This window comes from Larimichthys crocea, chromosome XII (genome assembly GCF_000972845.2).
Source record: "Larimichthys crocea isolate SSNF chromosome XII, L_crocea_2.0, whole genome shotgun sequence".
Taxonomy (NCBI): domain Eukaryota; kingdom Metazoa; phylum Chordata; class Actinopteri; family Sciaenidae; genus Larimichthys; species Larimichthys crocea.
In genome coordinates this window covers 26,796,219-26,823,132 of record NC_040022.1, presented here as the reverse complement: position 1 = coordinate 26,823,132, position 26,914 = coordinate 26,796,219, and the positions used below count along the sequence as shown (strand labels likewise).

Below are 26,914 nucleotides of genomic sequence, written 5' to 3'. Positions count from 1 at the left end.
GGTCTCTCTCAACTTCAGAAGTGCCACGTTTCACCTTTAACCTTCCTCTGCAGGACCTGGCAGCATCCGAGAGGGGCCGACGTCACGCGGAGCAGGAGCGAGATGAGCTGCAGGATGAAATCTCAAACAGCACCTCTGGAAAGTGAGTCACTCTCAGCAGCATCTGGTTTATACTTTAATTTTGTCTTGAGGCGCAGCAGACGAATGGAGATGATCAAATCAGGGAACATCTCTTGTACTAAACTTTTATTTTTGGTTGTGGAGCGTTGAATGTACTTATATAGAAACCTTTCTAGTATTCCGACCGAAACTTTTTTATCAATAATACAACTAATCAAATCAAGAACTTACTTCTAGGACTCTCCCACGTCGCAGTGAAGCAAAGAGACTCTGCGGATTCACAGTTCATGCATGTCATGTGACATCAGGGTAAAGAAAGTCGTCACATTTTTATCTGTTGGTCTTTGTGCGTCAGGTCCGCTCTGATGGATGAGAAGAGGAGGCTCGAGGCTCGCATTGCTCAACTGGAGGAGGAGCTGGAAGAGGAGCAGGGCAACATGGAGCTGCTCAATGACCGCTTCAGAAAGACGACCATGCAGGTGTGCTGTAATGCTGAGACACGATACATACAACATCATTAATGGACTAATATTGCATCTAACATCTATCATTCCTCCTCCCGTCCCTCAGGTGGACACTCTGACTACAGAGTTGAGTGCGGAGCGCAGCACGGCCCAGAAGAGCGAAAACGCTCGCCAGCAATTGGAGCGTCAAAACAAGGAGCTGCGCGCCAAGCTGGGCGAGCTGGAGGGATCCGTGAAGAGCAGGTTCAAGGCCTCCATCACTGCCCTGGAGGCCAAGATAGCACAGCTGGAGGAACAGCTGGAGCAGGAGGCCAAGTGAGAAGTTCTGCTTGCTTACTACAAACTGTACAAACTGTAAAATACGAGCTCAGAATTTGTTCATTTTTGCCTTTTCTCTAAACTTCACTTGCTGTCTGTCGAAGGGAGCGAGCAGCAGCCAACAAGATCGTGAGAAGGACCGAGAAGAAGCTGAAAGAAATCTGCATGCAAGTGGAGGATGAGCGTCGCCATGCCGACCAGTTTAAAGAACAAGTATGTTCACCACTGTTGACATTAACGCTGCGGTTTTCAAACATTTGCCCGTTGAGGCCCACGTTGGTGTTCTCGGTCCCTTCACCTTCCTGCAGTCCAGATCAGAAACCGACCACGCTGAACACGTTCTGTATGTGTTTGTGATGTGTTGTTTTCTTTGTGTGTGTGTGTGTGTGTGTGTGTGCAGGTGGAGAAGGCTAACTCTCGTATGAAGCAGCTGAAGCGTCAGCTGGAGGAGGCTGAGGAGGAGGCCACGAGGGCCAACGCCTCGCGCAGGAAACTGCAGAGGGAGCTGGACGATGCCACCGAGGCCAGCGAGGGACTGAGCCGCGAGGTCCACACACTCAAGAACCGCCTCAGGTACGATGGAGGCATCTGACATTCAGATGGTGTGGAAAGAAACTTTGCAGATATGAAAACATTACTCAGCAACAAACATTAAAGATCATTCAAGTATTAAAACATTGAAACCTCTGTCTGAGTTCAGAGTAAAGAGCCGTGAGAGACAATGAACTGTGATTTATTCATCTGAAATGTGATGTGTCACCACAGTCTACGTCATTTACATAGAAAACGATGCAGTGACTCATGGTGTATTAAACAGCTGGCATGACGCAGCAAAATTCAGCATAGCATGGAGCACAGTAAACCATGGTTACCTGACGTCAGCGAGGATTTTTATGAAGGTTTTACATCGGTAATGTTCACAGTAAATCCTGAATTATTAATGTTATTATATTAGTGTTTCTGCAACCTCAATAATAAACATAACAGTTAAATGAATAACTCTTCCTCTCCTCTTCTTCTCCTCTTGCATGTGCAGGCGTGGCGGCCCCATCAGCTTCTCCTCCAGCCGCTCAGGCAGACGCAGTCAGCTTCAGGTGGAGGGAACTTCCTTGGACCTCCTGTCCGACGACGAGCTGGAGAACAAGATCACCGACAACAATGCCAACGAGACACCAGCAGCGCCCCAGCCGGAGTAGAAGAATAAACGAAAGCCTTAACTCTTCCCCCTTCTCATCTACGCATCAACAGAAATACTAAAACCCTCCTCTCATGTCTGGATAGATCTGTTCTCTCCAAGCATACGCAGCATGATCTCAGCAGGAAAGCTCAGTATATTCTCCACCATCCCTCCGAACCTAAAAACTTAGCAGACACCAGCAGTTGGACCCCCCCGCCAACGCTTTCTTTACTTAAGGTTGTATAAGAAGCACTACTCTGCCTTACCCCTCCTCGTCAAGCTGCAGGGCCGTTTAATAGCAACTTCCGTCATATTTTTGAGTATCGACTGCTTCAGTAACCTGAATGGGAGAGAAGCTGTAACACATATAGAAGTGCTCTCCTTTAAATTGCACAAAATTCATGCACACATTAGAAAAACCTTCTGATTGCTCACGATCCAGAGTGCACACGTGTCTGGGTCATCCTCGGTTGGATCAGTATTCAGATGTTTAAAATGCTTCCAGATGCTAAAGCAATATTTGAAAGAGGAGACAGATCATGAAGAGAGAAAACAGACCCTCTGACTTTATTTTTTCATCAGTCTACAAACAGTTATGTCCATCGTATGAATCACTTTAGTTATATTAGTCGAACTGTAACTAAATAGTATATTTTTCGATCCTGTGCTAGGATTGTTTGCTTGCATATGAATATAGAACAATGTGACTGTAAGCTGCCTCGTCGCCTCAGTGCTACAACACGTCGCTCTTCTTTTTGACAGTATTGGTTTCTCAGTTGTTTGACAGTAGGTCAGTGTTGACTTGTAATTATTTGGTGTGAGCGCTGAAAGCAGCAATCGCACGCATGTTCTTTTGCTTTCTTCTTCTTCTTCTTCTGTGCCTTCCTTCGCTCTCCAAACCCATTTATGCCACATATACTGTTCATATATTGAACCATGCCTAATTTCATGAAGGTATTTTCATAAAATATTCATAAATTTGCATACGTAATAAGAAGATATTAGTGGGAAACTCGTTTGATTTGTACGTCCTGCTATAGCTTTTGTGTCGCCGCAGTGATTGATATGTCGAAGCGTGCGGGATTCTTTGTAGATGGGTGCTATGACTTTTTTCGTATTGATAACTTTTATACTTTTGAGTTATTAAGATTTAAAAAAAAAGAAAAACAATCCAGTAGACATCGACTGTATTTATATCTCTGCTATTGTACACAGCACAACTCCACTCATACTTCAAAATGCTCAGTGTTGCACATCGATCAACTGCACCAGTGCTCACTATCATGATATGTACAGTTTATGAGTTATAGGAGGAAGGAGGAGTTATGTAACACATTAAAGTCTATGGAGCCCAAATCCACTCACATTGTATTTATAACTCAACTCGACAAATTCATATTCATATACACTCGGGTACAGTGATCAGCTGAGTGTACATAACATTTTAGGAGTTATCAGTCATCATGAGTAGTGTCAGTTATTTTCCAGATTTGGCAGAAAAATAATGCCAAACATTATTTTGGGCACAAACTGGGGACACTGTGTCTGCAAGTCTTCACCATAACCTCCAAGCTTCAGGAGAAGTTTTGATTCTCAGGTTGCTTGTTTGCCTCCTCTTCTTCCATCTTCTCCTCCTGATTTCACCCAGTTTAAAAGTTGATAGATCAAATGTGATGCTTTGCTGGGAGGTTTGACCATTCATGAACTATATGTCTCCAATTTCAGAATCAGAATTTTAACAAAAAGGTATGGTTCGAATCCCAGAAAAAGTTGAACAAAAAAAAGAATTCTGAGTTTAAAAGTCAGAATTTTAAGAAAACAAAAGTCAAATTTTGAGGAGAAAACGTCAGGATTTTGAGAAAAAAAATCTGAATTTTGAGGGGGAAAAGTCAGAATTTTAAGGAAAAAAAATCTGAATTTTAAGAAAAAAATCTGAATTTTAAGGAGAAAAAAATCTGAATTTAAGAAAAAAAGTCAGAATTTCAAGAAAGAATCACAATTTTTACAAAAAAGAGTAAAAAAAAGTCTACAGCAGCTGAGGTTCGAATCCCACAAAAAGTTGAACAAAAAAAAACAGACTTTTTTTTAAGTCACAATTCTGAGTTTAAAAGTCAGAATTTTAAGAAAAAAAAGTCAAATTTTGAGGAGAAAAACGTCAGGATTTTAAGAAAAACAATCAAAATTTTAAGAAAGAAATCAGAATTTTGAGGAGAAAAATGTTAGAATTTCAAGAAAAAAAATCTGAATTTTAAGGAGAAAAAAATCTGAATTTTAAGGAGAAAAAAAATCTGAATTTTAAGAAAAAAAGTCAGAATTTCAAGAAAGAATCACAATTTTTACAGAAAAGAGTAAAAAACAATAGCTCAGTGGGTAAGGCTTCCGTCCCATATACAAAGACTCCCAGAAAAAGTTAAACCAAAAAAGAAAAGACTTTTTTTTAAGTCACAATTCTGAGTTTAAAAGTCAGAATTTTAAGAAAAAAAAGTCAAATTTTGAGGAGAAAAACGTCAGGATTTTAAGAAAAACAATCAAAATTTTAAGAAAGAAATCAGAATTTTGAGGAGAAAAATGTTAGAATTTCAAGAAAAAAAATCTGAATTTTAAGGAGAAAAAAATCTGAATTTTAAGGAGAAAAAAAATCTGAATTTTAAGAAAAAGTCAGAATTTCAAGAAAGAATCACAATTTTTACAGAAAAGAGTAAAAAACAATAGCTCAGTGGGTAAGGCTTCCGTCCCATATACAAAGACTCCCAGAAAAAGTTAAACCAAAAAAGAAAAGACTTTTTTTTAAGTCACAATTCTGAGTTTAAAAGTCAGAATTTTAAGAAAAAAAAGTCAAATTTTGAGGAGAAAAACGTCAGGATTTTAAGAAAAACAATCAAAATTTTAAGAAAGAAATCAGAATTTTGAGGAGAAAAATGTTAGAATTTCAAGAAAAAAAATCTGAATTTTAAGGAGAAAAAAATCTGAATTTTAAGGAGAAAAAAAATCTGAATTTTAAGAAAAAGTCAGAATTTCAAGAAAGAATCACAATTTTTACAGAAAAGAGTAAAAAACAATAGCTCAGTGGGTAAGGCTTCCGTCCCATATACAAAGACTCAGTCTCCAGCGACGGAGGTTCAAATCCCCGAAAAAGTTAAACAAAAAAAGAAAAGACTTTTTTTTAAGTCACAATTCTGAGTTTAGAAGTCAGAATTTTAAGAAAAAAAAGTCAAATTTTAAGGGGGAAAAAACGTCAGGATTTTAGGGAAAAAAATCAAAATTTTAAGAAAAAAATCTGAATTTTGAGGAGAAAAACGTCAGAATTTCAAGAAAGAATCACATTTTTTACAAAAAAGAATAAATGAAATTAGCTCAGTGGGTAAGGCATCCATCCCGTATACAAAGGATCAGTCTTGGGCCGAGGTTCGAATCCCAAAAGAAAAGACTTTTTTTAAAGGCAGAATTTTGAATTAATTTTGAGGAGAAAAACGTTAGAATTTGAAGAAAAAAAATCTGAATTTCAGAATTTCAAGAATCACAATTTTTACAAAAAAGAGTAAACAACAATAGCTCAGTGGGTAAGGCTTTCGTCTCATATACAAAGACTCAGTCTACAGCGGCTGAGGTTCGAATCCCAGAAAAAGTTGAACAAATCAGAATTTTAAGGAAAAGTCAGAATTCTGAGTTTAAAAGTCAGAATTTTAAGAAAAAAAAGTCAAATTTTAAGGGGGAAAAAACGTCAGGATTTTAAGAAAAAAATCAGAATTTTGAGGAGAAAAACGTCAGAATTTCAAGAAAAAACAGTCAGAATTTCAGGAAAAAAATCAGAATTTTGAGGTAAAAAATCTGAATTTTGAGGAGAAAAACGTCAGGATTTCAAGAAAAAAAGTCAGAATTTCAAGAAAAAAAACAGAATTTCAAGAAAAAAAACAGAATTTTAAGAAACAAATCAGAATTTTGAGGAGAAAAACGTTAGAATTTCAAGAAAAAAAATCAGAATTTTAAGGTGAAAAATCAGAATTTTGAGGAGAAAAACGTCAGGATTTCAAGAAAAAAAGTCAGAATATTGAGAAAAAAATCAGAATTTTGAGGAGAAAAACGTCAGAATTTCAAGAAAAGGAAAATCTGAATTTTAAGGTGAAAAATCAGACTTTTGAGGAGAAAAACGTCAGGATTTCAAGAAAAAAAATCTGAATTTTAAGGTGAAAAATAAGAATTTTGAGGAGAAAAACGTCAGGATTTCAAGAAAAAAAGTCAGAATTTTAAGAAAAAAAATCAAAATATTGAGAAAAAAATCAGAATTTTGAGGAAAAAAACGTTAGAATTTTAAGAAAAAAATCTGAATTTTGAGGAGAAAAACGTCAGAATTTCAAGAAAAAAAATCTGAATTTTGAGGTGAAAAATCTGAATTTTGAAAAGAAAAACGTCAGGATTTCAAGAAAAAAAAGTCTGAATTTTGAGGAGAAAAACTTCAGAATTTCAAGAAAAAAAAGTCAGAATTTCAAGAAAAAAAATCTGAATTTTAAGGTGAAAAATCAGAATTTTGAGGAGAAAAACGTCAGAATTTTAAGAAAAAAAATCAAAATATTAAGAAAAAAATCTGAATTTTAAGAAAAAAAGTCAGAATTTAAAGAAAGAATCACAATTTTTACAAGAAAGAGTGAAAAACAATAGCTCAGTGGGTAAGCCATCCATCCCATATACAAAGACTCAGTCTACAGCGGCTGAGTTTCAAATTCCAGAAAAAGTAGGACAAAAAAAGAAAAGCCTTTTTTTTAAAGGCAGAATTTTAAGAAAAAAAGTCAAATTTTGAGGACAGAAAAACGTCAGGATTTTGAGATAAAAAGTCAGAATTTTAAGTAAAAATTCAAAATTTTAAGAAAAAAATCTGAATTTTGAGGTGGAAAAAGACAGAATTTTAAGAAAGAATCACAATTTTTACAAAAAAGAGTAAAAAAGTTAGCTTAGTGGGTAAGGCATCCTTCCCATATACAAAGGCTCAGTCTACAGCGTTTTGATACTTTTTGCTGATAAAACTTCTGTACTTTTACTCAAGTAGTTTAAATGCAAGACTTTCACTTGGAATTAAGTACTTTTCATACTGGTACTTTTACTAAAATGTGGAACCTCGTTTAACCACATGAAATCACTGTTATCTCAAATCAAATACTTCATTTATCTGCCCACAAACAGGAAAATGAGCGCGTTAATTCCTTCAGAGAGGAGAGATAACGTGTCGGTAATACGCCGAGTTGTGCAAACTACTGTAATCCTTCATCATGTGACTCATAGTAATAATCACTTCATAATGAAGAGAGACGTCTGTCGTGGTGAGACGGAGGCAGAAGAGGAGAGCTGCTCAGTCACACCTCAACATCCTCAGGTGAGTGTCGCTGCAGTGTTTTATTAGAAGTCTATGAGCTGTGCCAATCACTTTAAATGTAGTTTATGAGCGTTTTAGTGACTCTTTACTAAATAAAACTGAACTTTTATAAACTGCTGCTGTCAGAGGTGATTTTTTTCAGAGCACATTATCTGTCTATTCGTTTTAGAGACAAAGACCAAACGGCAACAACAGCAGTTAATTGAAGGGCTTGATTTTAATTGCCCGACACAGTTGTGACCTTCATTCATTCACTGACATTAAATATTCAAATGCAAATCAGCTGGTGAATCACAGCCGGTAAAGCTGTCCTATAAATACGGACACAGACCATCCTGTTGTCCTCGCAGGGGCCTGACAGAGGTGATCCTGCCTGAGCAGGAGCGCAGAGGAGAAGGGAAGAAGAAGGAGGAGCAGGAGGAGGAGGAGGAACTTTTTGGAGAGAAGAGAGCGCGTAAAAAAAATCGTATGATGTCTGTAGTTGGCGCGCAGCCTTTCATCAAACCAATGCAGTCATCACCGTCAGTTTCGCCTGGTAACCAGAGGAGACACACGCTCCCAGCGAGCGAAGTCCGACCGCTCAACACACAAGATGCTATCAGCGTGTTTGAGATCGAGAGAGAAGGTGAGTGATCCATCTCATCACAGAGTTTCATGTTAAGTCGATAGAAAGCTCTGCGTAAAAAACATTGGTGAGATCGCTCTGATTCACATTTTTTCTTTGAATCTAGTCACTGCTCAGATATTTTTATGATATTAGATTTTAAAGAGACTTTTTAAAATCTATATTCGACAACGAGCAGCAAGTTTTCAGCCGAATTGTGCCGCATTTACTGTGCGTAAAAGTCGTGCCAAAGCGTTTTTACGCACGACCATCCACATGGTCTCTCTCTCTCTCCCTCAGCATTCATCTCAGTGTCAGGTGAGTGTCCCCTCCACCTGGATGAGGTGCGTCACTTCCTCACCTTGTGTCCGGAGCTGTCCATGGGCTGGTTCGAGGAGGGGCGGCTGGTGGCTTTTATCATCGGCTCTCTCTGGGACCAGGACAGACTCACCACAGTAAGCCACCCGGCACCTTCCCAACCATCTCATGTACCCTCACATATACACCGTATGATTATTATGATCTCTTTCCTCCAGGACGCACTGACGCTCCACAAGCCCTGCGGCTCCACCGTCCACATCCACGTCCTCGCCGTCCACCGCACCTTCAGGCAGCAGGGCAAAGGTCCCCTCCTGATGTGGCGTTACCTGCAGTATCTCCGCTGCCTGCCCAACGTGCGCCGAGCTGTGCTGATGTGCGAAGACATTCTCATTCCCTTCTACCGCAAGTCAGGCTTCAAGGTGCTGGGGCGCTGTGCCATCACCGTGGCCAACCTGACCTTCACAGAGATGTGGTACCCCATCAGCGGCCACGCGTACATGAGGCGCAACAGTGAAGCCATCCGTTTCCCTCAGAATCCACTGACTCTGCCACTGACAAAGACTGATGAGCAGGTCGATGTATGACATGTCAGTGAGGTTGTCTTTCATTTAAAATCAGTGTTGTACTCCTTGTAGGACGTGTCAGGGTCTTCTCAGTGGTCTCTGTTTTGTTGGGACTTCTTTCGTCAATCTATGTTTTGTGAAATTGTCTTATTGTGTACAGTAAAAACAAGAGTGTACTGTAATGTGATGTATTATATGTAATCAGGTTTTGTCAGAGAGGAGTAGAGGTGTGTGTCAAACTGTGAGTTGCTTCGATGGTGTGTTGCACTTTGTGGTAGACGTTTGGATTCGTTGCTGTAGAGTAAGATGCCTCCTGCTTAGCACCTTCCTGTGCTTCCCAACAACTGATGGACTGACGTCAGCGACCAGGCTTTAGCCCGCTCAACCTCAGCTCCTTCAGCTCTATTAGGGGGCTTTAACTGTTGTAAACGTCGGAGGATTTAGAAGGGGATCCAGTCATCAGTTCACTCATCAGTCTGCAGATCTAATGACGTTACTTAAACCAGCAAGTGTAATGTAGATTTGGATTAGATGGAAGAGCTGGTTGAGATTCTGTACTGTTTCATGTTTGTGTCACAATTCCAATAAAAATGTTTTATACTGTTTTTTTTAAACACGAATGTTTTTGATTGGTCTCGCACACAAACACTTATTGACCCTCAGTGTCACTACTACTGGAGCTTTAATCCATGACACAGTCACCGACTCACGTCTAATCCACTAACGTGCCAGAGTGAGCAGCTCCCGTTCCTCTGAAGGACAATCTCAGCACATAGTAGTCACCTTAAAAGTGACCCGGAAGTCTTAGCGCCAGCACATAGTGAGCAGGATAAATACTTTAATACTGCCAGCGGCTGATATAATGTGCCAAAACCTAAAAGGAAGACGCCTGTATGAAGCTGTATGTAGCCTACTGAACTAAAATCTGTGAAAAATGGACTGAGAACTGATGTATAAGGACCTCACGCCTTAGCTGGACAGAGGTTGCTGAGTCTGGTTACATCGCCTGCTCGCCCAGCTCCGGTTTTGGCACGACACCTCTTTGTCTAAAACACCTGTATTACAAAGACTAACACTCCTCTGTTGCTCTGAGCAACTGACATTAGCTAACAGCAGCTACAGTTGGCAGCAGTCTATCAGGAAACTCTGTAAATCACAGAGAGTTGAGGCCCTCATGCCTCAGCTGGACATTCACTACCTGGATGTTGATCTGGGCACTAGAAACAAGCCAACATTTGAACATTTGATCTCTGTTGCATGCATGCCTACATCTCCTCTATCAGCCTTGTTTAATGAATCACTGGCGATAAAGAGTAAGGTTACACTCTCTCCTGCGGACAGGAATGTGCAGAGTAAAGATGACTCGCAGGCATGATTGGTTTCAAGCTGATGCAGCCAGCTGGCATCTTCGCACAGTTGGCTCGCAGAGTTCATTTCCTCTGGCAGAGGGTTTCAAAAGCAATGAGAGATTTTTATATTAGTGTATGCAGTGAAGTTGCTTTACCTTGATAAATGCAAATTTGCAGCAGGAGTTGTTCAACATATGAATAAAGATGACTCCTGTCTTTTTGTTCTTCTGTTTACATGCTTTTATGTTTGTTATTGGAGAGGGAAAACACAGCACAGTGCTCGCTGAGCAGGAGTGCTTTAAATACCGGGTGATATGGCATGATTGCAGGGCAGGCGTACAGGAGGCCTCGCTGTCGTCATTCATAGAGAGAGTGAATGATGTGCAAATGTTCATTGTCGAGGCTCAAACCATCAGTGCTGCAGGCTAGTATTATGACGATAATAATCCTGCAAAACAAAAAAAGGAGCTGCCAATTAGCATGTAAATCACTCAGGCGAGGGTCCAAATGTATTCATGTTTCCACGTACTGTACGATGCTGTCGTATTCTGGTTTATTTAGCAGCCTTTTTTATGAAAGGACGCATATATTTCAGTCACTGCACCATTCATAGAAACTAGAGAGAAAACATTTGCAACATATTGCACCCAAAACTTTCAACAAAAAAAGAATAAAAAAGAGAAAAAGGAACAACAGCAGCTGGTTTTGTCATTACAGCATCATGTTTCCTGATACATCCTTCAACGCCCCTCCTCTCTAGACACGGAGTGGGGCCACTTCTTCCTCCAGACAGGCTCATGTTCAGTAATCCCACAAAGTCCTTCAATCACCGGGTAATCTGGCAGACAATCCGAGCAGAGAGGGCGCATATTCCCACATCAACACCGTTTACTGTAAGCACTGATATCACTTTTTAACCTTCCTTGCCAGGAAAACAGAGATTATAGATTTTGTTTACATTTTTTTGTGAGATGAACTAAAGCAAGTCAGTTCATTTGCTGATAATCTGCTGACTGGCACTGCGTAAAGACTAGTGGAGGCCCGTAGGCCCGTGAGTTTGACCTTGTTAACCTCAACACACTACATGCTTGTATGTGAGTCATATTTAATCTGTATCCTTAATCCATCACTTCCAAGCATAAGACTTGTTGGAGTTTATGAGCACTGTATATTAAGACCAGCTATGTTGCAATGAGATTAAGTATTAAGTACAGCTGGTGATTCACTGTCTTGTGGAGAAAGTTATTTCAGGAAATGGGAAGATATGCGCTGCCACGCTGGCAGCTCTATGAGTCTAACTCATGACACTTTCCACATAGAGCAGGTCTAGACTGTACTCTTTATAATATTATGTTCAGAGACTCAACAATTTCCACCATGAGAATTTTACATCATGTATGGAGGACAGATAGGAGGAGGATCGCTTTGGATAAATAACATTTTGAGTTTTGATTCAAGGACAGACATGGAGCTCTGTGATCTCTCTGAACTGAGTCAGACTGATGCACGCATGTCAATGTCAGATGACCGTTAACAGGGATTATGCTGATTTCAGTCTAATATAGTAAAATAGCTTTGATTAGGTTAATGTGCTCTGTGGAAACATGCAGGACAGCCTCACTATTTAACGGTTCACTGATGACTCAACAGATTTTTATTCCGATTCTGGTGCTAAATGTGTCTCCTTACAGGGTTAATATATGATATATATAATAATATTTTTTAAAATGTTTTTCAACCTTCTGAAAGATAATAATTCTTTATTGGACACCAACAAAATACTTGAGATATGTCACTAAAAACCTCAAATGTAAATCTCATGGTGGCAGTAGAGGAAAGGTCAAAAGGTACCAAAATGTCATGGAAATCCATCCATCAATCATAATTAAGTTTGGACAGACAGATCAACATTGGCATCTCTTGACCTCGAGTTGTTGAATGGAGACCATCACGTGATCATTGTTTAGATCCAGTTGATTGATTATAAAAAGAAAGACAGGACAGAAAAATGAATGTGAGACTTGTGGAGTTTATTAAGCACATGTGAAGGATTTAGCTTGAGAGTGCTGAAACAAGTTCACCTTATAAAACAAAAATTACCTTCATTTTTTTTTTACAGCACAACCCCCAAGAAAAAAAAACAAAATCCACATGTACACTTCCCCAAAAATGTATTTTTTCCAGTGTTTTCCAAAAATGTATGAACATATAACTTTGTATCTTTACATGTAGCAGTTAGCATTATCACCACTGGTGGCTGCAACAAACATAACATCTTAAACTTCATCTAGATTTAGTTGTAGGAGGAACTGAACCGATAGTTTGAGTATGACGGGGCGTTTGCGGCGTCGGTTGAGGCTACAGGAAGCAGCAGGAGCCCCGTGCTGACGTCTTTCTTGCACCGATCCATCGCCTGCTTGTATGTCATCGTCTCTCCGGTGATGGGGTCTACCAGCTCTTTTGCGTGGGAAGCCTCATTTTTCAGCTCATCAGCAGTTGCGCTGTCAATCAGGTTGCTGTCGAGAGCTTCTTGGACAGTGAGGCGACCTGCTTTGGAGGGATTCACCAATCCGCCGGTCAAGTACTGCGCCTCCATGTACCTCCTGGCATTTTCTTTGGGCATATACCCTTTCTGCATGGCTGGCCCTATTGCGAGTCGCTCTTTGGTCAACGGATCCTCGACTCCGGTGAAGGCCTTCTGGGCATTCAGGAGCTTGTACATGTGAGCCGGGTCAATGATGCCGTGTTCAGCTGCCTTGTGGACGGACAGTTTGTCCTTCTTTCCAATATCAACGATTCCACCGGAGGCTGCTTGTGCCTCCAGCAGCTTCAGAGCTGTGTCGGCATCGATGAGTTTGCGGGTCAGGGCGCTTCTCACAGACATGCGACTGTCGGTGGTGGTATCATAAATACCAGAGATGGGGAAAGACTCATCACCTGCCATACTTAGCAGACTGAGGTTGTTTGTACTTCCACTATGGTTATTGTTGAGACTGGTGTAGGAGGACCTCAGGGAGGAGTGCATGGAGTTCAGAGGAGAGACAGGAGACATTAGTGTCGGTTTGATGGGTGATCTTGGTGGGATTGTTAGAGGAGGGAGGTCTGGCTTTTTGGGTTCCCCTACAACAAGAAGGGCAAACTCCGAAATGTGCAGCTTCCCTTCCTTGTAGCGCGTCAAGTCAGACTGAGTCAGGCGACCAGTCTTCAGAGCCTCCTTGATGGGGTACTGCTTTCCACTTTTGCGGTCCTGCAGAATTGTTGTATCCCCATCCGGACCACTCGAAGTGATTTCCTCCCAGTCGCACTCCAGCTGCGACAGGCGAATGTAGTGGTTGCGATCAATTAGCCCCAGCATGTAGGCGTCATAGGGAGACATGTCCTTACCGGTTTCTGGATCCATGATGGTAATCTTTGTGGAAAGATTTGTCTCTTTGGTGTGAGTCTCAGACGCATCTTCTTTTTTGATGAGGTTCTGCAACTCAAGGATGAGCGTGTCCTTTTGGTGTATTTTATCCTTTTCGCTTAGGATTTGTTTCTCCAGACGTTGCAGTTCGGAGGTTATTTTGAGGCTCCTCTGCCGTGCCATCTGGTTTTTCTCACTCATCAGCTTGGACTGTTGCTGGAAGGTTATGGTGATGTTCTGTCTTTGAGACTCGATCGATCTGAGCTGTTTGAGGAGATCCTCCTTCTCCCTCTGCAGAGCATCTCTGTTGCTGATGAGAGAGGTCTCCTCCTGAGAAGTTGCAGACTTTGACGTCAGCAGATGGGTAATCTTGATGTTAATGTTCTGGGTGGTATCCTCCTGGTCACGCCTGAGGTTTCTCTCCTGCGATACGAGCTCTCTCAGATGTTCCCTTTCAGCCTCCAACGCTGGGTCTTTCTCTACACGAACGACTTCTCTGTAGATGACCTTCTCGATTGACTTCTCCTTTTGTAGAATTTCCAACTTGACTCTCAAGTTGCGGATTTCTCTCTCGAGGTGACTAATATTGGTGCCTTCGGTCTCCAAGTTGACACGTATACCATCAGTAAGTTTCTCCAGCTTGGGGTCTCTCTCCACCTTCAGGACCTCCTCGATGATGATCTTTTCTTCAACAGGCGGTGGACAATTTTCAAGTTCAAGAATGCGAGACTTGATCTGTCTGAGCTCGGACTCTACGAGAATCTTCTTCTGACGATCATCCATATGAGCCAGGGTGCTCTCCTTTTCTTGAACCTGGCCTCTGAGCTGTCTGACCTCTAATTCAAGCTTCCTACGGGCTTTCATTTCCTCATCCAGGTCCCTGTTCAACCTGTCATGCTCCAGCATCTGCTTGGGGTCCTTCTGAAGACGCACCACTTCTTGCATTAAAATCTTCTCCTCTGGCTTCTGCCTTTCAAGGACAATGTACTGGTTCTGAAGGTCAAAGAGACACTCCTCCACACTGCGGCGTTGGTGAATCTCTTCTCTTACATTCCTCCGGAGTCTGTCAGCCTCTTTCTCAAGAAGAGGATCGTTCTCATATTTGATGAGCTCTTTAGTGACTAACTTGGTCTCCACCTTCGACTTTTCGGTTTTCAACTCATCTCTTTCTTTACGTAGGCGGGTCAGCAGCTCTAAGGTGGTGTCATAGTTGACTTGCAGACGGGAAACTTGGTTGTTTAGCCTTTGCATTTCCCTGACGACTTCTGGGCTTTTTTCTTCTTTGATCACCTCCTGGGTCACCTCCTTGTACTCTACTTTGGGTTTCTGAGCACGCAGGGTAGTCAGAGTTGTGACGATTGTGGTGATTTCTTTCTCCAAGTCTGTGCGTTTACGGCTCGATTCCGCAAGCTCTTTCCTCAGACGCACCAGCTCCACCTCTGTCTCAGGGTCAACTCTGTAGATCTCGTTGATGAGCTCCTTGACTTCGACTTTAGGCCTGAGCTTGTCCAATTCGCTGTAACGCATCTGAAGGGTGGTCAGGTCCTTCATCAAGATAGCAATCTCATCTTTCTCTTCTTCCAAAGCAACTCGAGTTTTCTTCGCCTCCTCAGCTGTTTCTGGATCTTGCTGTACTTGCTTCACCACCTTGGTGACTATCTTGGGTTGGACAGTGGGAATGACCCTCTCTAGTGTGTTAATCTGGCTCCTCGTGCTAAAAACTCTATCATTGAGCGACTTGCAGTGGGTTTCCTCTTCCGCAATATCACTCTGGAACATGAGAACAGCTTTCAGCATCTCTGGATCCTTTTCAAGCCTCACCACCTCCTTCTTAACGACCTTCTCCCTGATTTTGGGTTTCTGCTGAGCAAGAACCGTGAGCACAGTTTTCACATTAACTGTCTCGCTATCTCTCGTTTGGAGATCTAGTTGTATTCTCTCCATCTCATCTCTGATCTTGGCGGCTTCTTTGTCGAGCTGCGGGTCTCTTTCGTATTCAGTCAGTACCTTGGTCACCAGTTTAGGTTCGATTCTGGACAGCTCTAGTTCCACTTTGATGATCTTCTCATTCAACGTTTCTATCTCTGAACTGGTTCTCGACCTCTTAGAAATTTCCTCCTGGATCCGATTTTTCAGGGACTTTAGTTCCATCTCCAGCTTGGGGTCACGGTAGTATTGCACCACCTCCTTCTCCTCCAGCCTCTCCACTCCTCTCCTGTTCTTCAGAGACACAAACCTCTTACGGTATGTTTCCAGGTCTTTTTCAGCATATAAGCGCCTGGCGACCTCCTCACTTAATTCAGTTTTCAGACCATCGCTCTCCACCAGATCCCTCCTCTGGTTTTGTAGCTGCAGCTGCTGATTGACGACTACCTGACTAACTTTCTCTTCATTCTGGGTATGAATAAAAGGACATAGGGCAGAGGGAGAAGGTCACGTCAAAACAAATGACAATAATCCTCAATCAATGTCATTTTAAATCCATAATATAATATCATACCCTGGTCTTCATGTTCTTTGCCGTTCCCAGCTGGCTGAGCAGCTGGTCGTTTTCTGCGTACACCTCAGAGAAAAGGTTCTGAAGATTTCTCTCCTGCAGGGCAAAGGAGGAGGCAAAATTAGGTTGGAAATCCAAGATAAGAGAGTTAAAAATGTAGAGAAAAAGTAGAGAAGCGTCGTTGTACCTTTCTCTGCACGGCTTGAGCCATTGTTGAAATTTTACGTGTCTTTGGGATCGGTTCATCATCGTCTTCATCGTCGTCGTCGTCATCGTCATCAACCAGAGTGCCACGGAAAGTGTTTGACTTGACCTCATACTCCTGAAAGGAAATACATTTTAATATTGAAGGTCTTGAAAGTGATTAAATGAGAATAATCGCGGTAATTCGGTGCTCACGTTTAAGATGTCCTGCAGTTCGTGGGAAAGACCTTTGACACGTTCCAAATCAGCCGATTTCTTCCTGATGTCGTCCGTCACTTTCTAAACAAGAACAAAAACAACATTTGATAAGACAAAGCGGTGTTATGTCATCGTTTTAACAGAAACTGGAGGTAAGGAAATACTTCCACTCACCCTTTGAGAGTTCTGCTTGGCTGTTATCTGCACCACGTCGTCCGTCGGTTTGATCGCATTATTGGGCAAATTGACCAAGAAGAAATCCAACGACTGAACAGCATTCTGGAAATCTTGATTTTTATTGGTTGTTTCCTTTATGAGAGCAGACCTAAAACAAAATATAAATACATTCTTCAGCTCTAATTTTCAAATAAAAACATATCTTGTCAGGTCGTTTTTTTTTAAAACTCACCTTTCCAGGAGCTGATTATTGACGTTTGCGTAGCGGTTCTTCAGTTTTTTCACGTCGTTCTCCTGGCGGCGGATGTCAGGGCAGTATTCACTGAAGCCTTGCTGGAGGGGGCTGGAGGCTTGTGCCGTCAGGTCCAAGTCTTTGCCTAATTTATTTATCTCAACCTTTGTTGAGGCGACGTCCTTGCACATATTCTTTAGTTTGGCATCAGGAGAAAAAACAAAGAAAATAGTTAGGTTTTAGGTTTTGTGGCATCCAAATGAGCCGATCCTGAAAATTCATTACAAAGTACAACACCTGCAGCTGCTGGCTGCGTTGCTGGAGGGCGTCGGGTTTATCAAGAATGACGCCATCTTTAGCGAGCTGCTCCTCGAACCCAGAGAGGACACCGTCCACTTTCTGCATCTGCTTCTCCAGGAACATGGAGGCTGTAGCTCTGGTAAAGAGGAAAGCAACACGACAATTATGGGACAATGCTAAATTAAAGTAGATGCTAAGCACCAAGTAGATGCTTACTTTTTGCTATAAAGATCCATGATGGCGTTGATGTCGTCGATCTTGTTGTTGGCAGCGCTGAGTTTGGGGGGCAGCGTGGAGGCAGTGGGTCCCAGCGGTTTCTTGGCCAGGATGGGCTCCATCTCTATCTGGATCGCGTCCTTCTCAGACTCCAGTTTTCTCAGAGTCTGAGCTGATCTCTGGAGGGCACGTCATTCAAATCAGTGTCACTAACCACGAAAACATTTGGAAAATAAAGTAAAGAAACTGCAGCATGATGTTGTTGATGTTCACCTGGTGCTGCTGCAGCCTGTCTGCCAGGTCTTGCGTGGGGTTGCGGCTGTCCAGCGGCGCTCTGAGTCGACTCAGGATTTGTTTTTCACACTGTTCCAGGGCTCTGTTGATCTTGTCTAATTCACTGGCGAGCTCTGCAGCTCTGGGGTCCTCGGGAAGACTTTGTACAGAGGCTGAGGAGGAGCAAAGACAATGAATATACAGCAGAAAGTTACATAAGATGTTCTTAATGCTAGAGAAAACTCACCTGTCCTCTGAGGACGAACCACCTCCACAGTGGAGTTCTTCACGGAGGTCAACAGTGCAGATCTTTGGTTCTTCAGATCGCACAGCGCTCTGTCCAGACTGATCATAAACAGAAACACAATCTTCCATCACAAGCTCTGTTGTAATCAAAGAAACATATCACAGGAGGTGAGTGTGTACCTGTTTACTTTCTCCAGGGCCTCGGCATCAGGAGGTGGGACCATGAAGCACGCCCCAGGGAGCGTTCTGATCTTCCCGCTGCTGCTCTGAAGCTCCCAGTTCTTATTATCAGCGTTGGACTTCAGGTTCAGGGACTCACCGCGCCTCACTGTGTCCTGAAACAGACGGAGACGATGATCAGTAACACATCTTTCTGTTGCATGTGTGGTTTTATATTAAAGCTGATCACATTCTTACCTCTTCATCTGCCCAGTCACACAGAGACACCACCGTGGTCGGTTTGGTGGGTTTGCTTCGACGCAGCTTCAGAGGCACAATCTCGCCGCTGAGCTCCCTGAGGGCGGCCAGGCGCTGCTCGTTCCTCTTCACTGCAGGTTCATCTCCCTGAAGGTTTTTGTTGAGTTAGAACAAAAGCAACACAAAGAAACGAGGAAGTAACCCTCTAACACAGAGGCTCAGTTCAAGAGAAGGTTCACCGAGTTACCCAGGTCATTAAGCAAGCAAACATTATGATATTAAAAGATCTTTTATTTTTGCATTACCAACAAGTTACAAATGTTTCATTTTTAGGCTGTCGGCTGATTCGGAGGTTGAAGGAAGGGCGTTGTGCGTTAACATATTTGTAGTTGAGAAACTGTGGACTTTGCTCAAAGCTACTCTGACCTACATTTTACAAATATTTCTTCACTCATAGTGAAGATTTAGGACCACGCTTGAGCACATTTTTTAGAAGTTTTATGCAAATCGTTTAACCGCTCCTTGAAACAGACAAAGTGCAAAGACTAAATAACTAAATAAATTAAATTGTCAACATAAGAGGTCACCTGACCATTGTGAGTAAAACTCATCATCTTCAAGATTTTTATTCAGTTGACAAAAGTGAAAGATTAAGATAAATCCTTCACATTGCAAAATTAGTTTTTAAAATGATGTTTAATTGTTGATCATTTGATCAGATGTTACGTCACATTTCCCTTATTTTTAATTGATTTATCAGCACTGCAAACATCCAGATAAGTCTGTTTGTTTGTAATAACTGTCCATGCATCACCTCTTCCATCCTCTTCCTGCTGCTCTTCTTTTAGCTTCACTGTTTTGTTTGAGACTTATTTACTGATTCCTATTTAAATATCATAAATATGAGATTGCTTTTAAATTCACATGTCAATTGTTAAATATTCTATTAAGGTTCAAGGTACTTCCTACATTTAGAGAGACGTTCTTACTCCTGAAGAGCATTTCTGGGTTTAATTCTCAGTTTCATAAATACAGTCTTATCTCTGACATTTATTTTAAATTTGTGTTAAAGGTCTGCAGGTTGTTACATTTGCCAAAAGCTTCCATACAAGATTTTCAAGAAGAGTTGTACCTCCAGTGCCAGCACGACCTCGGGGTTGGTCTTGTTGGACAGAGCCTTCGGGTCCAGAGTGGAGCTGAGTCTCTCCAAGGAGTCGGACAACGTCTCTGCATCCAGCTGGAACTGCATTGAACAAATCATCACTTGTTAACAAAGAGCTGGTGGATTCATGAGAAGAAACACGATCGCAGGTCGGCCACAGCGACTCTTTACCTTCTTGTAGTTCTCGATGTTGTCCAGGTGAATCTCCTGTGCGAGACACAGGTTGAGGAAGGCCTGCCACTCGGTCTGCACGGCGTCTCTGTGCATCTGATGAAGACAATCCAGTCTGAGTTTGGTTCATGTCAATGCGTTTAACGTGTCAGTGTGTTGATGATTTATACAGACGTACTTTTATTGTTGGGCTGCCCGGGTGTCTCATCTCAATGAGACGATCTCCTTCCTGCTGCAGCTGGTTGGTTTCTCTCTCGTGTGCCAGCAGTCCGCTAGTTTTGAATTTCTGTATCAATCAATCAATCAAGCCATTATGCTCTTTTAATTCAAACAAAATGTAACAGAAAGTGTACAGTAATAATAATAATAATAATAATAATAATAATAATAATGTAACTAAATCTAGTTCCAGTAAAATCTAGACTAGAGGTCTTGAGTTTTCTTTTAAAAATAAGAACAGTCTCTGCTGCCCTCAGGTCTTCTGGTCTTTACATATTTAGATCTTTAGATCTTCGGGTCTTTGGTTCTTTAGGTCTTCAGTTCTTTAGATCTTTAGGTGTTCAGGTTTCCAGGTCTTCAGGTAGGCTCTTCCACAAATGTGGACCATCGTGATAACAGATAACAGACACCTCACTGTGGGTTTTAAGTACCGCAAAAAGTCAAGAGTGAAAAGACCAGAAGACCTGAGGGTTCTGGAGGGTTCTGGATTGTTCATAGGTTAAAAGCAACCTTGATAAACAGACGGGACCAAGATCATTAAGAGCTTTATAAACCAAATCGACTGAGTTCAGGGAGACCAAAGAAAGTCGAGCATACAGAAGGCGTGCACTCGCCCTCTGTTCTTAGCATGTATAGAAATAACAGTGAGAGTGACATGTGAAAAAAAATTTCAAGTATTCAAATCAGATCCTTCAAGCAGCTAAGCTGTCTCTGAGTCCTGTACTGGTTCCACCAGTTGGGTCCCAAGCGAAGCAAACGGCCCCGAGAGGATTGAGCTTTAAGGCAAGCTGTCAAACAAACTTTTAATATTCTTCTCTCTGTAAATCTCTCCACCTAGCAACTGATACAAAGACGACACAAAGAGCTACCCCCTCACCTCGTACTCCATGCGAACGCCCGGGGGGTCGATCATATGGTCACTCCAGTCTCTCTGGAGGATCCTCTCCTGCTGGCCCGACAGGTAGATTAACTCCTTACTGCAGCTCTGCATGTAGTCGTACAGAGAGGCCAGGTGGTTGCGTCTGTGCTTGGAGGTCTCCTGCAACATGCATGCACATTCAATCATATGTATGAGAATCTATTTGAACTTAACTGACCTCTGTGCACACACAGCGGAGAGTCAACAAGTGCAAAACTCACATAGAGGTTAGCATGTTTCTCTTTGAGGGCGTTGTACTTTTCCTAAAAACAAACAAAAAGAAAATGAAGGATTCATCCTGCGTGTCGTCCCGTGTGGAGTGCACACATGTCGACGCTCCTGTACCTGAGTGGTGGTGCTGGGCTGCAGCTGGTCGTTGTAGGCCTCGATCGCCTGGTGCAGGATGTTATGTTCCGCGATCTGCTTCTCTACATCGTTCAGGTTGGGACCGTACGTCCCCGCGTTTAACTCTTTCTGTAAATCACAGCATCGCAAACCCTCGTGACACACTTCATAATCACAAAGATGTTCACCTGCTAAAAAGACTTCAAGCTCAAACTGACCAGCTTTTCATCCAGCAGAGGACCCCAGTCGATCTTTTGCGTCAGATCCAAACCCAACATCTGGTTGTACATCTCCCTGTAGATGGTGCAGTCCTTCGCCCAGCGATCGTGAAGATTTCGCACGCTGTTAAAACGAGAAGCCAGTCATCGATAAGTCAACGGGTGGGGAGCAGTACAAGGCAATGTGGCAATGACACTTTGTTGGCCAGCATATCTCGATGGCATGTAACGTATCGGGTTTTAGGTGTGTCTGCTGGCATGCGTGCTTGCTTTTGTGTGTTTGTCTGTGACACTCCAGAATAAACTCACTCTCGCTCTATCTCAGCGGATTGCGGGTGATGCAGCCTCTTCGATTTGTCCACGTCCATGTAGAGGGCCTTCAGCAGCCCCTCGGCCTCGGACAGGTTGTCTGCATTCACCTTCTGATGGATCAGGGGCAGATTCTTCCTATCGCGCTCTGTGTCCTGCACGGGAGTCACAAGCTTAAAGTTAATTTACGGCATCAAAATCTGGAAATCATATCACAGATCTCTATGATTAATGACATGAGAGTAACTCTGCTGGTTTTCCCTGTAGCCTAGAGGAAGATTTAGCAAAGAACGTGGGCCCCAAACGCATCATTTACTCTCACGCAGGTGACTTACTGTAAATCCACCACATGTCACTCAAAGAAACCTCTGAGCTCAGCCTTAATTGCTGAAGTTTCATGATTTAAAAACCGATCGACTAACAGCTCTGAAGTCTCTTCTTACCACAGCCAGCAGCTCCTCTGACTGCAGAATATTCTTCTCCACCTGGTCGGCATTTTTCTGCATGCGAGAAATCAGCACGGCGAGGTCGTTGGCCTGACTCCTGGGTGTAAAAAACACAGAAGGAGGACGGTCAAAACGACATGGATCATGTTGGCAGGATGTGAAAGTAGTAAGTAAGGTTACACTCTTTTTACTGCAAACAAACAGCTTCTGTTCGGACTCAAATCTGCTTTTGTGCAAGCCGACAGTCACGTTGTTCTGGCACAGTCCAGTTTTAGGACTGCGTCGCCGCCTTTAAGACGACATGTTTGTGAGGTCGTGGAAGTATTTACAGCTTTAAATTTACCTTGAAAAAGCAGCACCATTAAAAGTACTAATGCTGGTTGAGGTGGAGATGATTATCGTTACTACTACTGGTCCTTAAATGCAACAAAATATTTTAGAAGCTGATCATACTTGGTGTGTGTAATCTTCATCTTCAAACGTTGGAGCATAAATCAGCTTCACCTTGACACTGATACTTTTACTCCTCATGTAATTAAAGGACATTAGAGTTTACGTGAACATAAACGCCTCTTAAAGTTTGAACAAAGACGATGCCTTCACTGGCACTTTCTGCAGACCTGCTCTCTCTCTCTCTCTCTCTCCTTCTTGATATTTGTTCTGTCATTCCTCTTGCCACACTATGATATGAAAGGCGACTATTTATTCTGACACACCCTGGCGTGACCCAGGAGACACATTATAGGTGGGTGGGGTGGGTGGGGATGATCAGGAATGTCGTCCTGCAGATGAACATGCCTGTCTTATCTTAATGATTGGTGACAGTTGTAGTCAGACATTAAAGGCCTGCGGAGCCTCGTTTTTATAGCTCCCAGTTGTGGAATGTGACTAAGTACATTCCCTCAAGTACTGCACTTAAGTATGAATTTATGGTACTTACTTAACTACTACTTCATTTGAGCCACTTTCTACTTCTACTGTTCTACAGCTCAGGCAGGAAACATTGTACTTTTTTACGTGAGAGGAGTTAAATCTGGGACAGCTGGCCATCGTCCAGGAGGACTTCTTCAGCTCCACCACATTTATCTGAGAGCTTTAGTCATGAGCTGTTCTATAAACGAGAGTGATTTTTCATGCAACAACATTTGATGGTTCCAGCTACTCAAACTCATTTATTTTGATCATTTTAATTTAAGTTTGGACAAAACGAGCATCGTGAAGGTTCCACTTTGGGTTTCGGGGTAATCGTGACGTCTGTTTCTCACTATTTTCTGGAACAATCAATCGACTGATCAATCGAAATTATACTCAGGAGTTTAAATAATAATAACCCTGTAGAAAATACTTTAACATGTGCTCCACTTTAATCAACTAAAACAGTCAAATCCTGCCGTTACATGAGTGCATGGCACTAATATAACCAAGTACTGCACTTAAGTACAAATGTGAGGTACTTTGCTGCAGTATTTTCTGCAGTTCAGAGGGAAACATTGAACTTTTTTACTTGGGAGGAGTTCAAGCTGAGGCAACTGGACCATGAAGATGGTTTACAGGAAACAATTTGATACATTTTCCTGATTCCTTTCACACTCGTGTACCTGTTTAATACTTTTACTTGTAACAGAGTATTTTAACAGTGTAGTATCAACACCTCCACCTCCACTGACTGCTCCTTCACTTCAAACGGCCTCTTATCTCTGCTGCAAAGGTCCAACATGTGTCTGACTTCATTCATTGCTTCATTACACACACACAGACACACACTGAATTATACACCCTGTCTATCATGCACCACATTGTGCATTCACACACTCAACTGTCACTTGAGACAAAAGCAACCTCGCGGCAGAGAGACCCTGCCCAACCACTCCATCAGCCTTTCATGTACCTGTACATGTGTCGCTCCCCACCTGCTGCACCCACCTCCAGTGACACCGTCAGAGGTTGCACAATCTCAAAGCTTCGGGTGTCTACACATTAACTGTCGTGTGTAACTTCATAGAAACATGATTGATGTTCTGCTCAAACACCCGCAGCAAAGACAACAAGCCACACACTCGGTGAGAGACTTTCTCGGGCTGGATTAAAGCATTAAAGGCGCACTGTTGACCCATCAGCTGTGTGAGTCAGAACACCGGGTGGCACCTGATATGGATAAAGTGACTCAGTAAACTTGGATGCTACACCCTTTGGGCAAAGGCACAAATCAAAAGTGGCGTGTTGAAGTGAAAGAGTCAGGCAAGCTTCACGTTCATTCATTTCCCAAAGCTCCTCGTGCCCCTTTAGCTTCTACAAGAATGAATGAAAGACAGATATTTGTAACTAACACGCAGAATCTGTCTCAACAGGTCAGATCATTGTAGCTTTTTACGTGGCACCTGTCTCCTGTGGTGCGTTTTATTGTCTAGAGAAATAAAAAAAAACAGTCCTGTCTACTGTGCAAACACAAATGGGATCAGGCAGCACGGAGCAGATTTCAGGTCAGCCGTTCGAGGAGGAAAAAAAAACAAAACAAAAGCAGCAAACAGAGGAGGCGAGACAACAGACTGTAACACACAACCTGACAGAAAGCTGACAAACACACGCAGTTAGAGGAACTCACTTGGAGATCTTTACAGGGCTGTACTCCTTTTTCTTCGACATCTTTGAGGGAACGCTCAGGCCTGTTTCTGTAATCTGAGTCCGAGTGTGTTCCTTCCAACTCCTCACTCCCTCGCCTCTCTCTTTCTCTCCTCTCACTCCTCACTTCTTGTCTCTTGAGGCGTTCACCCTCCTCCTCCTCCTCCCCCTTCCTCTCACTTCCCACCTCACCCCCAGCTAAGGAGTGTCCACCTGTCTCAGCTCCTCCCAGGCCAAGCAGGTGTGTCGTCAGTAAAAGCAGCAGCAGCAGCAGCCAGCAGAGGAGGAGACCGGGCGGACCTGTTCTGCAATGCTGCCTCTTCACGGCCTGCCTCGCTTGTGACTCAGAAATAAGTGTGTTTTTATGAATTATTAATCAGGAATCAGCTGATTTACCGCACACTTTAAAATCTTTGCTCTGCCCCGTAGAAACACTCTCTCCGAGCCTGACACAGGTGCAGCTCTGTTATCGTGGCAGCACATTATAAAGCACTCACTGTTTCCACGAGTTCTGCACGATCAGGGTGGAATGCAGCAGAACCCGTCCTCACAATCGACGACTGGATATCATCATTAGCTCTCATTGTTCCTTCAGACACGTCAAAGCAGATTAGACTTTTATGTGACTTATATTTGTCATCTACTGGAGAGGAAAAGGAGGATGAAATCTGAAAATATATATGTAATTTGCCCTGATTATGACGGTTATGATAAAGTCCCAGAATAGCACAGCACACTGGACGTACAGTGACGTGTTCACTGACTCAGAACAAGATAAACAGTTTTGGCAGACGCAGCCAAACCTCTGAAGTAATTGCAGGATTTTTTTAATTAGCCTGCAACCGGAAAGATTGCTTCACCAAACAGGCACCTTAAAGGTGAAGGAGTGTGTAATTTTATGATTCACTTCCTAGTATCAGTAGTTATCAGCCACACACACACACACACACACACGCCCTGTTAAATTACCTCTAGGGCATTCGTGGTGTCAAGGTCTAGTGTGAAAATCGCAGATGATAACAAAGATAGCATGCAAATGACATGTCGTGCGTTAGTTCAAAAGGTAAATATGTGCAGGGTGCACAACAACAAAAGTGGGTGGTGGGAGTTGGAGGCACCTTTCTTCTCTGGAGTCAGACAATCTGATCTCTTCACGCCTCGCCAAGCAGAACCCAGTCGGGTATGCTGCTCTGTCTCATGCCTGCAGTGGGTGTGTCCCACGCACACCCAGACCAACACCCACATACCTGCGAGGGAGAGAGAGAGAGAGAGAGAGAGAGAGAGAGAGGGAACAAAAAAAGGTGAAGAAGTGAGTGACGGGTCGAGGAGGTCGTGATGAGTGAGGGTGCGAGACGAGGAGCAGGGATGGCGGCTTAAAGCAAACCATGATCAGTGTTTGAGCATGTGATGAACCTCCAGAGAATTATTCAAATATCATCTCATGAGCATCGAGACTTTTTTCAAAATGAGCTGTTGTATTATCAAAAGTATTTGCACAAGAGCTAACAGCTCATTTACATCTGCTGTCCCAAGGCAGGTTGACAAAAGAACAACAACAACAACAACAACACAGGACATAAAAGTCCATCGGTGTTATGAATTTTAAACAAAACTGAGGAAGTTATAGCTTGTTGGAATATTACAATGATGATAATCCCTTGCTTTATTATCTAGCACTTGCCTAGAGAGTGAGCACTCAGGCTTAAGTGTAGTCACGCCTGCCTGAAGTGAAGTATATACAAAAAGCTTTGTTGGTGCCTGGCTGACTCTTTGCAGATTATTCAAATGAAATCAAACATTGCCGACATACTTACTTGTTTTTGTCAGTTATTTTAACACGTGTCACAGATGAGATAACTTCACCATTAATTAAAATCTCAGGATTAACTGAATTATTGAAATACATGCAAACTAACTGTTTTGTTTATGGCATGGGTCAGTTTGGCTGCAACATGTTCTTCAGCTCTTAGAACAGAATCATCAAACACGACTCCAGGGGACGATGTTGCTACGTATATTCTTTACATGTGAATAAGCAACTGTCTGCTAACAAATTTTCAAC

The 26,914-nt window shown here is 42.5% G+C and overlaps 3 protein-coding genes across 8 annotated transcripts in view; 2 read left to right on the top strand and 1 right to left on the bottom strand.

The window, feature by feature from the left end:
• Positions 1–3,958, top strand: part of LOC104931367 (myosin-10) — a 52,526-nt gene extending 48,568 nt beyond the window's left edge. For all 4 annotated transcript variants that reach the window (XM_027284819.1, XM_019265948.2, XM_027284821.1 and 1 more), the window contains 6 exons: positions 54–142; positions 476–599; positions 691–899; positions 1,007–1,115; positions 1,303–1,475; positions 1,939–3,958. In XM_027284819.1, coding sequence (XP_027140620.1) covers positions 54–142; positions 476–599; positions 691–899; positions 1,007–1,115; positions 1,303–1,475; positions 1,939–2,098 — 864 coding nt within the window. In that variant the 3' untranslated portion in view covers positions 2,099–3,958. The remainder of the gene's footprint in view (positions 1–53; positions 143–475; positions 600–690; positions 900–1,006; positions 1,116–1,302; positions 1,476–1,938) is intronic.
• Positions 3,959–6,971: 3,013 nt separating this feature from the next.
• LOC104938975 (serotonin N-acetyltransferase) lies at positions 6,972–9,543 on the top strand. Of its 2 annotated transcripts, XM_019269822.2 has the most exons (4): positions 6,972–7,444; positions 7,795–8,069; positions 8,349–8,503; positions 8,585–9,543. In XM_019269822.2, the coding sequence occupies exons 2-4, from the start codon at positions 7,913–7,915 to the stop codon at positions 8,951–8,953; spliced, it is 681 nt and encodes a 226-aa protein (XP_019125367.1). In that variant the 5' UTR covers positions 6,972–7,444; positions 7,795–7,912; the 3' UTR covers positions 8,954–9,543. The 2 variants fall into 2 exon arrangements, with proteins under 2 accessions (XP_019125367.1, XP_010753743.1); XM_010755441.3 differs by having other exon boundaries at positions 6,972–8,069.
• A 2,747-nt stretch (positions 9,544–12,290) lies between these two features.
• evplb (envoplakin b) lies at positions 12,291–26,050 on the bottom strand. 2 transcript variants are annotated; one of them, XM_027284818.1, is made up of 22 exons: positions 25,971–26,050; positions 22,231–22,330; positions 21,788–21,942; positions 21,479–21,602; positions 21,261–21,389; positions 21,137–21,178; positions 20,874–21,035; positions 19,956–20,063; positions 19,778–19,873; positions 19,577–19,687; positions 18,445–18,591; positions 18,208–18,362; positions 18,029–18,126; positions 17,782–17,954; positions 17,509–17,687; positions 17,290–17,428; positions 16,993–17,186; positions 16,758–16,908; positions 16,581–16,664; positions 16,369–16,503; positions 16,185–16,277; positions 12,291–16,078 (listed from the first exon to the last, which is right to left on the bottom strand). In XM_027284818.1, the coding sequence occupies exons 2-22, from the start codon at positions 22,291–22,293 to the stop codon at positions 12,575–12,577; spliced, it is 6,042 nt and encodes a 2,013-aa protein (XP_027140619.1). In that variant the 5' UTR covers positions 22,294–22,330; positions 25,971–26,050; the 3' UTR covers positions 12,291–12,574. The 2 variants fall into 2 exon arrangements, with proteins under 2 accessions (XP_027140619.1, XP_019125364.2); XM_019269819.2 differs by lacking the exon at positions 25,971–26,050 and adding an exon at positions 24,836–25,008.
• Positions 26,051–26,914: the final 864 nt, after the last annotated feature.

Excerpts from the sequence above, each read along its gene's own strand:
- evplb (XM_019269819.2), bottom strand. The coding sequence starts at position 24,876 with ATGTCGAAGAAAAAGGAGTACAGCCCTGTAAAGATCTCCAA. Across the intron at positions 21,036-21,136 it reads AGAAACATGCTAACCTCTAT|GAGACCTCCAAGCACAGACG; the intron begins GTGAGTTTTGCA and ends TGCATGTTGCAG. Across the intron at positions 17,429-17,508 it reads ATGGATCTTTATAGCAAAAA|AGCTACAGCCTCCATGTTCC; the intron begins GTAAGCATCTAC and ends CCTCTTTACCAG.
- LOC104938975 (XM_019269822.2), top strand. The coding sequence starts at position 7,913 with ATGATGTCTGTAGTTGGCGCGCAGCCTTTCATCAAACCAATGCAGTCA. Across the intron at positions 8,070-8,348 it reads GTTTGAGATCGAGAGAGAAG|CATTCATCTCAGTGTCAGGT; the intron begins GTGAGTGATCCA and ends TCTCTCCCTCAG. Across the intron at positions 8,504-8,584 it reads ACCAGGACAGACTCACCACA|GACGCACTGACGCTCCACAA; the intron begins GTAAGCCACCCG and ends TCTTTCCTCCAG.